This window comes from Heterodontus francisci, chromosome 3, assembly GCF_036365525.1.
Source record: "Heterodontus francisci isolate sHetFra1 chromosome 3, sHetFra1.hap1, whole genome shotgun sequence".
Classification (NCBI taxonomy): Eukaryota; Metazoa; Chordata; class Chondrichthyes; order Heterodontiformes; family Heterodontidae; genus Heterodontus; species Heterodontus francisci.
This window is the reverse complement of record NC_090373.1, coordinates 90,224,505-90,239,414: the sequence shown is the minus strand read 5'-3', so window position 1 is coordinate 90,239,414 and position 14,910 is coordinate 90,224,505. Positions and strand designations below refer to the sequence as shown.

Sequence of the window (14,910 nt, the reverse complement as noted above, 5' to 3'; positions counted from 1 at the left end):
GGAAGGTGTTGGTACTGGTGTTGGTAATGAATACTTAGCGTCTGTCTTCACAAAAGAGGGGGGCGATGCAGATATTGTAGTTAAGGAAGAGGGGTGTGAACTATTGGATGTGATAAACATAAGGAGAGAGGAAGTATTAAGAGGATTAGAATCCTTGAAAGTTGATAAATCACTAGGGTCGGATGAAATGTATCCCAGGCTGTTAAAAGAAGCAGGAGAGAAAATAACGGAAGGTCTGACCATCATTTTCCAGTCCTCACTGGATACAGGTGTGGTGCCGGAGGTCTGGAGAACTGCTAATGTTGTACCTCTGTTTAAAAAGGGAGAGATGAATAGACCAAACAATTACATGCCAGTCAGTCTAACCTCAGTAGTGGGCAAATTATTGGAATCAATTCTGAGAGACAGGATAAACTGTCACTTGGAAGGGCATTAGATTAATCAAGGATAGTCAGCATGGATTTGTTAAGGGAAGATCTTGTTTGACCAACTTGATCGCATTTTTTGAAGAAGTAACAAGGAAGTTTGATGAGGGTAGTGCAGTTGATGTGGTCTACATGGAATTTAGCAAGGCTTTTGACAGAGTCCCACATAGAATCATAGAAAGTTTACAGCACAGAAAGAGGCCACTTGGCAGACTAATTAAAAAAAAAAGTCCATGGGATCCAGGGGAATGTCGCAAGCTGGATACAAAATAGGCTCAGTGGCAGGAAACAAAGGTTAATTGTTGACAGGTGTTTTTGCGACTGGAGGGCTGTTTCCAGTGGCAATCTGCAGGGCTCAGTATTAGGTACCCTGCTTTTTGTGGTATATATTGAGTTCGATGTAAATATAGGGGGATAATGAAGAAGTTTGTAGATGACACAAAATTGGGCATGTGGTAGATAGCGAGAAGGATAGCTGTAGGCTGCAAGAAGATATTGATGGTCTGGTCAGATGGGCAGAAAAGTGGCAAATGGAATTCAATCCGGAGAAGTGTGAGGCGATGCATTTGAGGAGGTCAAACAAGGCAAAAAAATGCACAATTAATGGGAGAATACTGAGAGGTGTAGAGGAAGTGTGGAACCTTGGAGTGAATGTCCACAGATCCCTGAAGGTAGCAGGACAGATCAATAAGGTGGTTAAGAAGGCATATGGAATCCTTTCCTTTATTTGCCGAGGTATAGAATATAAGAGCAAGGTGGTTATGCTGGAACTGTAAAAATCATTGATTAGGCCACAACTTGAGTACTGTGTGCAGTTCTGGTCACCTCATTACAGAAAGGATGTAATTGCACTAGGGAGGGTACAGAGGAGATTTATGAGGATGTTGCCAGGAATGAGGAAAGATTGGATAGACTGAGGTTATTCTCCTTGGAACAGAGGAGTCTGAGGGGAGATTTGATTGAAATGTACAAAATTGTGAGGGGCCTGGATAGAGTGGATGTGAAGGGTCTATTTACCTTAGCAGAGAAGTCAGTGACAAGTTGACATAGATTTAAAGTGGTTTGTAGAAAGATTAGAGGGGAGAAGGGAAAAAAACATTTCACCCAGAGGGTGGTGGAGTCTGGAACTCATTACCTGAAAAGGGTAGTAGAGGCAGAAACACTCAACTCATTTAAAAGGTGCCTGGAAATGCACCTCAAGTGCTGTAATCTGCAGGGCTACGGACCAAATACTGGAAGGTGGGATTAGACTGATGGCTCGTTCTTTGGCTGGCGCAAACACAATAGGCCAAGTGGCCTCTTTCTGTGCTGTAAAATTTCTATGACTCTACGATTTCACCATCATGTTGAGCAATTGCAAATATTGTCAAACTTGTTCTTAAAATTTATAAGGGCTGCTACTCTTTAAACTGTAATTGCAAAGTGACTCTGGCAGGCAGTTTAGTTTCTGTTTTATAAGAAAAGGCAGTGGAAAGGATACTGATTAGGTCCTGCAAAACACCAAATAAATGGAACAGTAAATAAAAAGGAAAATAACTCATAAATCAAATTTATGTGGTTCCATCGCCCATAATTATATGGACTTTGTAACATTGAATAACATTTAAATTAATACAAAGACAATCAGGAAGTGGCATGTTCTGCATTGAGTATTTTACAGTGATAGTAAGCAATTCACAATTTCCATAAAATATAAATCTCAAGTTTTCTCCCTCTTAAGCCTATATTTATTTTCCAGCCAACATGAAGCTCACGGAGCTGTGAAACACTCACAGCAGACAGATGTGGAAGTATTCAGTACCAGGAACTACTCGAGGTGCGTGGGCCAGGTGGCCTGGAAGAACCTCAGGCTGGGAGTCATGTGCTTGAAGAAGCATTAGGGACCGGATACATTAGACATGGGAGGGTGGGGAAGCACTCGGGCTGGAATGTATGAGCATTTAAGAGGCAGGGAGTACACAGAGGAGCAGGCAAGCATTCAAACCTTGGAAGCACTGGAGACTGGAAACTACTGATATGAAAGCACTTGGGACTCGGGAAGTACAAGCCCGTCCTCTGCCTTCAGCAGTTACTACTTCCTGTTCCCATCTTGCTTGGTGGTTGTCTTGCTGCAGGCGGAGGGAAATGGGTTTGTAGTAGCACCTGATCCCTGGAGGTTAGAGGGGCGAGCGCTGGTTGAGATTCCTTACACATTGCGTTTAAGGCATTAGAGACAGTTCTAAGCTGCTGTCAGTCCGAGCTCCCGGTGAACCCTGTTTGAATGGAACCGAAGAAAAGAAAACTGCTGGCCGCTCGGCCCCGGGAGGGGGACGGGAAGAGCGGGGTGTGTGCGGAACCTGGACCGGGAGCGGAGCAGGAGCCGGAGCCCCGGCAGCACCAGCGGGAGGAGGGTCCGGTCTCCAGTGTGTATTTCAACACTGCCAAAGTGGCACATGGCAGGCTGCCCTCGGGCTTCTTCAATCGGCCTTGTGTGGCTTTGGCCAAAGAGTTTCTGGGCCAGGTCATGGTCCGAAAGTTTCCGGATGGGAGTGAGGTGAAAGGCAGGATAGTGGAGACTGAAGCCTACCTGGGTGGTGAGGACCAAGCATCCCACTCCCGCGGTGGGAGGCAGACTCCGAGGAATGCCGCTATGTTTATGAATCCAGGCACCATGTATGTTTATCAGATCTATGGGGTGTATTATTGTTTGAATGTGTCTAGTCAGGGAGATGGTGCAGCCGTTTTATTACGATCGCTGGAACCTCTGCAAGGACTGGATGCAATGAGACAACTTCGTAGCAAGCGGAGGAAAGAAACTGGGAAGCCGCTCAAAGACCATGAACTGTGCAATGGACCCTCGAAATTGTGCCAGGCGTTTGATATCACCAGGACCTTTGACAGGGGCGACTTGGCCACAGGCACTGAAATCTGGATGGAACCAGGCCCCGAAATAATAAATGGAGCAGATGTTGTCTCCACGAGCCGCATTGGTATAGGTTATGCAGGGGAGTGGGTTGGCAAACCTCTAAGGTTTTACATAAAGGGCAACAAATGTGTGAGTGTTGTAGATAGGAAAGCTGAGAAGGTGAACGAGTAATTGGATTGTGTCGTTACAAAATCATACAAATATAAATGGTTATGGATGCCCTCGTCTTTCATTGGTGGTTCTATAGCATCATTTTGCTGACAGAAGCGTCAGACACTGTTAATGCTGAGCGACTATTACAACTTGGTCTGTTCAAAATAGCAGGTACGGTGTGATATTCTGGGAATTCTGAATGGTCTGATTTTGTCTTTACGGTTACCATATTGATTGGCTACAGGGGACTTGAGTAAAAACAGAGGGAACATCTTAAATGCCCGAATTAGTTCAAAACCATCACTTAAATGCAGTGAGAGTAAAATTAATATTGAGGTCTCTTAATCAGGCGAGATGAACTTGCCAGACTCTTGCAACCACCCTGGCCGAATAAAACCCATTAGTAATGATTCAAATAGGTAATGATGCAAAAGATGCCTGAGAAAATGCTTTATAAAATATTTGTATTATCTGTGTCTCGATTTAATTGTTTTCACAATAAAATGCTTTATATATTTATTGCAATGGTCTATTATCTGATCATACAATACAGAAGACATTCAGCGTGTCAGGTCTGTGCCATCTCTTTAAGTGATTGAAAACTAATCCCACTGCTCTGGTTTCTCCAAAAAGCCTGATATGTTCTCAGTTTCAAATATTTATTTGCTTATCCTTAAAAGATGCAAGGGTTTCTGCCTAAAAGTAGGCAATCCCATTCTTTGTAATTATGCATGTAAAGACATTTCTCCAAAGCTCTCTTCATTATCTTAGCAGCAATTTTAACTTTTGACTCCACTCACTGACTTCTCAAGAAGAAAAAATAGTTTTTCCCTATTCACTATCAAAATACTTTATGATAATTTTAAAAAGCTCTGTTATTTTTCCTCTTGGTCATCTCTGCTCCAGTCAAAATAGTCCCAGTATCTCCCCTTTCTCCTCATAACTGCAGCTTCCCACCTCTAGCATTATTGTGGTTCATTGACTCTGTATGTTCTCTATGGTTTTAATATTCTTTGTATAATCATTGCCTTGTCTCTGATGTTTATCAGATCTATGGGGTGTCTCTTTATGTACATATTTATGGCTTTATGTTCCTGCACTCACTTTCAGAAAGTTATGCATTTGAACCCCTAGGTCTTTTTACCCTTCAATCTTTCCATTGTGTGCCTACTCCCTTTCTTTGTTTTTCTTTGCAAATTGTATTGCCTCACATTTCTCCACACTGCATCTGCCATGTCTGCCCATTCAGCTAAACTGTCTATTCCCTGAATCTTCCAACCTGCAATTTGGCAAGACCTCTACTTTTTGTGCCAATGGCGTACTTGGATAGTATGCACCCTGTGCCTAAAACTAAATTATCCATATAAACTGAGAACAAAAGTGGATTCGGCACTGCCCCATACCCCATATACAGTTGGAATTCTTAAATCTGAGCAATTAATGCTAACCGTTTGTTTCCTATCCAGCAACCAACTTTTTCATCCAAGCTGCTATATTTAATCTTGTACCATAAACCTCCAGTGATGCAACTTTTCAAACAATTTCTGAAAATTCATAACTACCACATTTACTTTATCCAATAGATCATTTCTCCAGAATTATTAATAATTTGTCAAATACAACTTGCCTTTAACAATTCTGTTGGCTATTGCATCTGGCAAAGCTGCTTCCAAATCTGGTTCATCAGGTTCTTCAGTGTAGTCCTCGAGTAGCTCTTCGTGGAACTCGCTATAGCTGCTCTATTTGGTTGTCTTTTTTCAATTGTCAGTTTGTAGGAATGCAGAATAACATATTTGTTCTGGAAACTTTGGATGGATTATATATCCAAATTCGATAATAGGTCCCCTGACCTGTCAAACCATGAATATGCTGTCTCCAGTGAAGGATCTAGTGGAGGTGCAGACATCTGTTCTGCTGGTGCCAAAGGAGTGATGAGTCTAGGAGGTAACATGTATCCTTGGTCTCCCAGGATCTTGACCTCCTGGCTATCAATGTATAATGGTGGCACTATGGACTGACATAAAAAGAATGGAGCATGACTGCTGCCAGGGGATTGAGCATTCACCTACAATATCCTGTGCAGTTGGCCAAATGTAAAGTAAACATTGGAGTAAAAGCTATTGTGGTTCACGTATTGGGTATTCCTGTGTGCAGGAGCACATGGGTTCCATCAATGGCTCCCTGGACTTCTGAGAATTCTGCCATTTGATGACAACTCTCTACGGTTTTCTCTTCTCATGGGGATAGTATCTGTTTGCTCTTACAAACAAGGCGTCAGTCAGCTGTTTTATACACCAATGCAATGCTGAAAGATTGATGCTGCTAATGCTCCAAGTGGCATCTGGAAAAAAGAAAGCCACAGACAAAAGAAGTTTAAGGCCCTTTCACTGTCCGCCCTGGAGGCAGGCTGGAGATCCTGTTGCAGCAGGTTGCACAACTCTGTCGCCTTCTCCCTTGTGAATCCGAGCTAGAAGTCATTGATATTGAAATTCTGGTTCACTCTATTGCTTTCAGCAAACAGTAGTAATTTTTAAAGTGTGCAGCATTATGGCAGTACAACATCGCCTTCCTGTAGAGATCATTATGATATGAAACAGTCCTACTTGCCTTAAACTATGATGACTGTCATATGATGAATATGGAGGGGGGTGCGGGAGAGGTTGTTACATACATTTAGTGATGTGTTGTGGTTAATCTTGGAGCATGCTTCATTGATTTAAAGTGTCAGATTGTTTAAGTTGGTAGCCCACTTCCTTGAATTAGGAATTCCTGTGTTCAAGCTCTGCTCCAGGGTTTCAGCACATAATCTAGGCTGATACTTTTACAATGCTGAGAGAATACTGCGTTGTTGGAAGTGCTGTCTTTTAGATGAAAAATTTAGAGCTAAGGACCTGTTCAGGTGGATGTTAAAAAAATCCATGGCATTATTTGAAGAGCAAAGACTTCTGGTGTCCTAGTCAATATTCCTCCCTCAACCATCATGACCAAAAGCAGATTAACTGGCTGGTATTTGATTTACTGTTTGTGGTACTTTGGTGTACCTGCATTGGCTGCCACTCTTGCCTACATAAAAACAGGACTACACTTCAACAATACTTTATTGGCTGTGAAACACTTTGAGTTACCCTGAGGATGTAAGAAGGCATCATATAAATTCCAAGTTCTTTCTTGGGGAGGTCTCCTGAAACAGGTTTTGATTTCTTTTTTTGGCCTCCCTCAGGAGTTACCATTACTAGCATTTGGGGAGTGGGTGTACGAGGTTGCACCGTCTAATGGGCCGGATGACCCTGATGGCCTTTTCTTACCCTTCTTTTCATATGTTCGTACAATTAAAGTTTTGTTGCTGTCGGGCTGTACTGTTGTGGAATCCCTTCAACCAATCAGATTGAGGAACTTCCAATCACAAGGTGATAACGCAGAACCTGACAGTGTTATGGAGCAGTAACTAATCCACATAGTCAGCAACAACATAAAAATCAACAGTATAATGCAAATCATTTTAAATACATATACTTTAGACAGTTACACCTTGATACAAGGGTGTAAGGCCACATTGGACCACCTGATTGTGCTGCAAAGTTAAAAAAAAGTTTTCTAAATGGATGTTTTTTTTCCTAACAAGAATTTACAGCCATAGAAAGTAATAGTGAACAAATCAAGACATAGCCTACATTTACTCTGAATCAGAACGTGCTCTTATTCAACAGGTTGTGAACTGGAGAAACTTATATTCATTAGTGATGTTACTCCACAAGCAGACAGGACCGGGATAAGGTAGGGGTGCAAACTATAAAGTATGGAATTGCTGACACCCTGAGGACAGTTGAGTAACATCATGGTTAACATGACCATAGTAATAATAGAGGCTTTCGACAAACTAGGCCTGTTGTACCAAGCAGTAGAGATTGAAATGATATTGGCCCAGATTTTCCTGCAATGGTCAGAATAGGTACCTTACCATTAGCCATCTAGCATGCCAGCCTCACTGCCAATTACTTCCTATGTATTTTCCTGCATTCTTAATTAGAATAGCCTCAGTGTGCATGGCGGTGAATCAGACACAGCGGATCCACTTTTCCCCAGCAATTCAATGAATAAATTTGATCAGTTCATCAAGCTGGAAGTCCTCAGCCTCTGTCAGTAACGTCTCCTTCTTTAGGAAGTGGACCAGCTACTCATCATGGAGAGAATTCAAACATACCTTTTTTTAACATTCTTTCATGGGATGTAAGCATTGCTGGCAAGGCCAGTATTTGTTGCCCATTCCTAATTGCCCTTTAGAAGGTGATGGTGAGCTGCCTTCGTGAACTGCTGCAGTCCATCTGGTGCGGGTACACCTACAGTGCTCTTAGGGAGGAAGTTCCAGGATTTTGACCCAATGACAGTGAAGGAATGGAAATATAGTTCCAAGTCAGGATGGTGTGTGACTTGGAGGGAAACTTGCAGGTGGTGGTGTTCCCATGCATCTGCTGTCCTTGTTCTTCTAGGTGGAAGAGGTCACGGGTTTGGAAGGTGCTGTCGAAGGAGGCGTGGTGAGTTGCTGTAGCTCATCTTATATATGGTACACACTGCTGCCACTGTGCGTCAGTGGTGGAGGGAGTGAATGTTTAAAGTGGTGGATGGGGTGCTGAACAAGTGGGCTGCTTTGTTCTGGATGGTGTTGAGCTTCCTGAGTGTTGTTGGAACTGCACCCATCCAGGCAAGTGGAGGGTATCCAATCACACTCCTGACTGTAGATGATGGACAGACTTTTGGGAGTCTGGAGATGGGTTACTTTCTGCAGAATTATAGCCTCTGACCAGTATTTATGTGGCTGCCAGTTCAGTTTCTGGTCAATGGTAACTCCCCAGGAAGTTGTTCGTGGGGGTTCAGTGATGATAATGCCACTGAATGTCAAGGGGAGATGGTTAGATTCTCTCATTGGTAATTGTTATTGCCTGGCACTTGTGTGGCGCAAATGTTACTTACCTGAAGAGGAATCTGTTCCAGTCTATAACTGGGCCCCTGTTGACCCTGGCAAGCACCATGACATTGTCCCTGGAAAACAAGATCATTGGCAGTGATTTGGACATGCTGCCCAGTGCATTGTGGGTTTTCTGGTTTAATTATTCCAATTGTTAAACTCTCTTCTGGCATATGATTTTATAATAAACTGTAAGTGAAGTTTCTGATTGCTTTAATTCATGCATAAAGGCTGTATTCAGCTTGTGATCAGGCTCTCCAGCAGAAAACAAGCTCAGGCCAACTGTTTAAAGGTGACACCAAGTGCCCACTTGTACTATAATTTTTAAGTCTAAATAGCAAAAACGTGGGTCTGGAATCAGGATGGCAGGTTTCCTTCCCTAAAAGGACATTAGTGCACCAGTTGGGTTTCTACAACAATTATTACTTTTACTGATATCAGCTCTCTATTCCAGCTTTTTAACTGGATTCAAATCCTCAAATTGCCATGATGGGATTAGAGCTCCTGCCTATAGATTACTAGTTCAGTAACATAACCACAACACCAGCATAACCCATAAGATAATAGGTTTTCTCAGGCAGGAATAAGTTGAAGTTTTGGACTCTCAGACGGTCAGCTGGCAGAATGCTCAAGATGACCACCCTGGCGGTGCAGCCGGAGGCCTGGGTCTCATTCATATGGAGCCAGTAAACTGTTCATCCCAAATAGGCATTCAGAGGCAGCTCACTGGGTTTGGGCCAATGCATTATTGGATGGCCCCACAGACCAGCAGCATAATGACTCATTTGGAAGGTATTCAGGAGGATTTTGGGAACATGGAAGGAGGGAGATTTGAGGGTGGCAGTAGCCCAGACTATTTTTGTTCGGCCATGAGAAGCTGTTCGGTTCTTCCTGACTTCACAAAAGTAATTTTTTTAAACTTATTTTAGAGGTGCTCTGCTTTTGGCATGATGGTGTCTGCACAGCAGAGCAGATGCTCCATCCACTCCAGCTGTAAAAATAGCTTCAGGATCCGATCTACAGAACCTCGATTAGCATAAACCCATGAGGGGTTCATACCTGAGTCAGGCAGGTGCTGCAGCCGCCTGGTTTTAATACAAACGTGGATGGAAAAAAAGCAGTAAGTGGGCCACTTTGGTTTTTAATTCCCATAATGCCCAGTGGAGGGAGTTAAAAATCCTATTCTGAATTATTTTTCCATTTTCTCAAGTGATGTCTCTTAAATCACCACTTGGTGGCAGCAAGATTAACAGCCCTAAAATGTGTCGACATATTAAGGTTAAGATGGGTTTTTTTTCCACTTCGATGGAATTGCTAACTCAGATACAAAGGTGGTATATCTAATCTGACCACCCATGCTCCACATGCACAATAATATGAAAATATTCAGGTTCGTCCCATCTAACAGTTCAAACACATGGGCCACAACTTGCATAGTATTTTGTGCACAGCTGAAGTCCCTCGCCCTCTCAATTTCCTGTGTTGTCTAATATCCAGTCTTGGACGAGTTGCAATTTCCTTCTGTTAAACTTTCAGAAAACTAAAGCTATTGTCTTCGGCCCCTGCCAAAGCTCCCTTGCCATTGACTCCACCCCCCTTCCTAGTCTCCATCTCAGTTTGAAGCCAACTGTTCGAAACCTTGATGTTCTCTTCGGCCCCAAGCTGAGCTTCTGATCCCATGTTTCTCACCAATAAAAAGACTTCCTACTTCTACTTTTACAACATCACCTATGTCTGTCTCTGTGTCAGCCTCAGCCCAGCTGCTGCTGAAACCCTCATCTATGCCTTTGTCACCTCCAAGTGTACATTTTTTAATTCTTTCATGGGATGTGAGCATCACCAGCATTTATTGCTCATCCCTTTCTGCTCACTGACCTATGGGGACTCTTGATTCCCCAAGGTCTCAAATTTTAAATTCTCACCCTTGTATTTAAATCTCCAGTCTTTCCTCTACACTGAGTCCTCTGATATTTGGACCAGTCTTACAGCTCTTTTCTGGACTGCCTCGAGGGCTTGAGAATCTTTGTTATGTTTTGGTGGCCAGAAATGGGATAGTTCTCAACATGTGGTCTGATGAGAATTATGCAGTCTGAACATGAATTCCTGTGACTTGTATTCTACTGGTTTGGCCTCAGTCAGAAGGTTGTGGGGTCAAGCGTCATTTCAGAAACTTGAGCACATAATCCACGCTGACACTTCAATGCAATTCTGAGGGAATGCTGTACTTCAAAGTTGCTGTCTTTTGAATGAGATATTAAACCCTGCCGTCGTGTCAGGTGAGCATATAAGATCGGTGACACTCTTTGAAGAACATATGGAAGTTCTCCTGCTGTCCGAGCCAACGTTTGTCCCTAAACCAGGATTGCTAAATCAGATTATCTGGTTATGTACTTTATTGTTGTTTGTGGGACCTTGCTGTGTGCAAATCAGTTGCCACATTTCCATACATTAAAACAGTAACTAAACTTTAAAAAGTACTTAATTGGCTGTAAATACTTTGAGACATTCTGAGGTCATGAAAGGTGCAATATAAAAACAAGTCCTATCCTTTCCTAGATCCTTTCTCTCCTCCAGCTACACAACCCCTATCCACAAAACCAGCTCTTGCTTTGACTCTGGCCTCTTGTGCATCAACCCCTCCCCATGATTGATGGCTATGCCTTTACCACTTTAGCTCCATACTCCAGAGTTATTACTTTTTGACCAGATCATGCTTTCCAATATCTCCTTTGTTTTGTTTTTATTCTGCTCCTGTGAAGCACCTTGTGATGTTTATGTTAAAGATACTTAATGAATTATTGTTACTGTTGTAGCAGTGATTAAAAAGGTAAGAGGCCTAGATTCTCAGCTAGCTATAGGTAAGAGCTGACTGATTTCCGCCCCATCCCAAACCAGCAAGCTTTGGCAGTTGACTACCCGTTTTGCATCAAATGGTAAAATCAGCCAGTTTGAATGCTCAACATCTTAGGGGCTGAAAATATAGAGAAGTAGCCTAAGTGAAGGGGGGAGGCATCCTAGAAACTCAGGGATAGTCCTATCCTTTTCCAGATAACTGGTGAAGAGCACTACTGAGCAGGAGCAGGTGGTTGCGGCAAAGAAAAAACCGGAAGCTCACAGCTGAAGAGTCAGCTCGCGTCCTTCCTTAGCTGCAAAACACAGGGATTCAGAATGCAAAGGACTTGCTTTTAAAAGAAATCTGTTGTTACCAACATTGCTTGATAGTTTGTCAAGCTCCTTGGTGGTGATGACTGTGGAGAAGTCCTGACTGCAGACATGCACTCATGCATGACCACTTAACAGAATTCCCTGCCAGTATAAAGGTCATGACAAGTCCAGGATCACCATGTCTTCTAAGGTTGGTCAGAGTATTTCTTATGAATGTCAGACTGCAGCCTTGGGTTCCAACCGACTATTGGCTTTCTTGTCCATCTTCAACATGTTTCAGGATCAGCTGAATAGTATTATTACATAAAGCTTCACCACTGCCCAGAGCTTTCCCACTTGCAGATCTGTGGAAGTGTCCAACAGCAGTAGCATGGCTGGACTAGGCACAGATAAGACTGCTGCTTGTCAGGGTGACATCACATCTGACCCATCCAGCCCACTCACCAACAAATGACAAAAGAGAGCAGGTAGAGCCACACAGCCACTGCAGCATCTGATGTGGAGAAATCAGATACAGGACTATCTCATATCCAGGCACACAGATGTACAGCGATACCTGAATCTCAACAGCAGCCAGCTGCCAACCACTCTTTTCAATAGGCAAACGTGTAGCAGGAGCAGAAGATTAGAAACATAGAGCCCACAAAACATATTTATCATCAAAGGAAAACACTGGGCCACAAAAGAATTGGCTACATATATGAATCACCTTTAGGGAATTAAATTAGAATGTAATGGGGGAAAATAGAGTTGTTTTCCCTGGTGAACAATGCATCAGTGACCTACTTGATGATTCTGTGTAGTCAAAAGTGATTGATGTTGCTGATGTCCCAGGTGGCAAGTCTAAGGCATAACTGGTTCATGGCAGTATCCCTATTGTGCATGTTGTCTGATGATCAGATTTGAGCAGAAGGCACAAGTGTGTCTGCTTCTTGAAGTGGAGCTGCAAAGATAGTTTCTTTGGACATTTCTACCTAGACGTATGAACATAGCTGCATAGACAAAGGCAGATGCAGGCACTCTGCCTGTGGTGAATTAAACCTGTCTTGCATCTGCTCGTTCATCCGTTTTTTTTTCTCCTTCAAATAACAGAAAAAGGGAGCAATCCCCATTCGAATTTCGATCTTCACCATTTTGATTAGAGCAATAATAGATTTTGCTGGCAAGCATCTGGAACAAAAACTTCCAAGAATAAATGAAATGATAAAAATCATTGAACAATTTATTCAGTTGTCATACACAAAAGTTCATGTATGATTCAAAGGAATTGCTGCCCTTTAACCAGTAACTTCCTCAGGACCTGGTGTGGGATAAGATATAGGCAGCAGGGTTTTGGATAAGATGAAGTTTACTGAAAGTAGAGGATGGAAGGCTGCCAGGAGACCTTTGGTATAGTTAAGTCTGAAAGTGACAAAGATGTGGATGATGGTTTCAGTAGCTGATGCGATGCAGTAGGGGCAGAGACAGGCTATGTTATGCATGTGGCAGCCGGCGGTCTTTGTTATGGAGAGGATATAAGATTGAAAGTTCAGCTCAAGGTCAAATTGGATGCCAAGGTTACAAACAGTCTGGATCAAACTGTAATAGTGGGTGGACAGGGTATTTGATAGCAAGAATATGGAGTCTGTGGCAGGGTGCGATGACGAGGGCTTCGTTAAGGAAGTCACAAACTTAACAACACTGAGGCAGTACAGGAGTAAAGAGATGTGTTGGAGAGTTAGGACTGGGTGTTGTCAGCATACATGTGGAAGCTGACTGCATGTCTGAGGATGATGTTACCAACAGTTATCATGTAAGTGAGGAAGAGAAAGGGGCTGCAAGGATAGACCGTTGATGACTCCAGTGATAACCGTATGTAGATGGGAAGAGAAGCCATTACTGGAGATGTGCTGGCTATGATCAGAGAGGTAAGACTGTAACCAAATGAGGGCAGTCCCATCTAGCTGGAGAGTGGAGGACAGGTGTTACATTCAGGATTTTGCACCAACCATACACATGCGAATTTTGCACATGCAGATCCACTTTAATGAAGCATTCACTACTTATTTTTGAATTACAACAAATGTGCAAATTTTATACACCTGCAGTTGTTCCATTATTTCCAAACCCACCCCATGAAAAAATGGGACAGTTTCAGCAGCAGCAGGATTAGTTAATATTTTAGAATTTCTTCCATCCATTAAAAATTGGATATCAATGTATGGCTTAGTAAGGCACAAAACACATTTCCTATAGTCTAGTGGGTAAAGGTGCTGCCCAGTATATTACTGAGTAATTCAGGCCATAATGCTAGGCTTGATTCCCTGTCTGCTGTGTTAGCTGATGTCAGGCAGAGCAACAATTTGGGAATTGCAGTTAGTTTCAGTCCCAGTCTGCTAGGAAAGAGGAAAAAATAGTCAGGGTTCACCACTTCCCCAAAAGCTATCCAGCGACCTCAACTGGAAAGTTCATGGGGGTAATTGTGATGTTGGGTGACAATGTAAAATGGGTAAGATCAGATCAGCCCGCCATTATAGGTTTTTGTCAATTTTTAGTTCTGGAAATAAAAACCAATATATATATAATTAGCAACTGACCTGATATCGCTCGTTTCACACAGTCACCTTAAGTCACAACTACTCACCATGTTTGTGGATGTCAGGTGAGAAGATGGTTCACTTTAGATATAATGGGCTCTGCAGTCAAACAGCCTGCTGGCACTTGTTTTGCAGACTAATGCATCAATCGCTTCAATACAATATTGAAGAATTATTGGTGCCCATGGAGTGGTATATCACTCTTTCAGCTTCATGTAGTGCAAGGTAGAGAGCAGAAGTGGGTGGTAGGCAATGTTGCCTCTGCTCATGTGAGAAAGCAGGGGGAATAAAGCAATAATTGAATCATTATATTTCAAAAGAGGAGGAAGAAATAGGGCAGAAAATTGGGACATCCAAATAGAAGCCGCTGTCGCAGTGGCTAACTGCAGCATGGCATTACGAAGCCATACAAACCTGAATATCCCTGGTCTGTGCTGAACCTAACCAGGGTGGCAGTTGAGACACGACAACTAAACTTAGTACCATTGGAGTGGCGGGGCAGGGTGGTGGTGGTGGGGAGGGATATCAACAGGGTCCTGGAGTGACCCTTGCCAAAACAAAAGTGTGTATGGAATGTCAGGTGAGAACAGAATCTGGCCTAACTGTTGATCGTCAAATAACCTACTGGAACTCATTCTCTGGGTTTGCATATGAAGCATGATCAGTTGGTTGAGGTATTGCAGAGGCTGCCGGCACCAAGCAAAAGTCAGACTTCAGGAGAGG

The 14,910-nt window shown here is 42.9% G+C and overlaps 1 protein-coding gene across 1 annotated transcript; it reads left to right on the top strand.

Annotated features, from left to right (window-relative positions):
- Window positions 1-2,186: 2,186 nt before the first annotated feature.
- mpg (N-methylpurine DNA glycosylase) lies at window positions 2,187-3,998 on the top strand. Its single transcript, XM_068017957.1, has one exon. It carries the CDS (start codon window positions 2,686-2,688, stop codon window positions 3,499-3,501), a length of 816 nt encoding a protein of 271 aa, XP_067874058.1. The 5' UTR covers window positions 2,187-2,685; the 3' UTR covers window positions 3,502-3,998.
- Window positions 3,999-14,910: the final 10,912 nt, after the last annotated feature.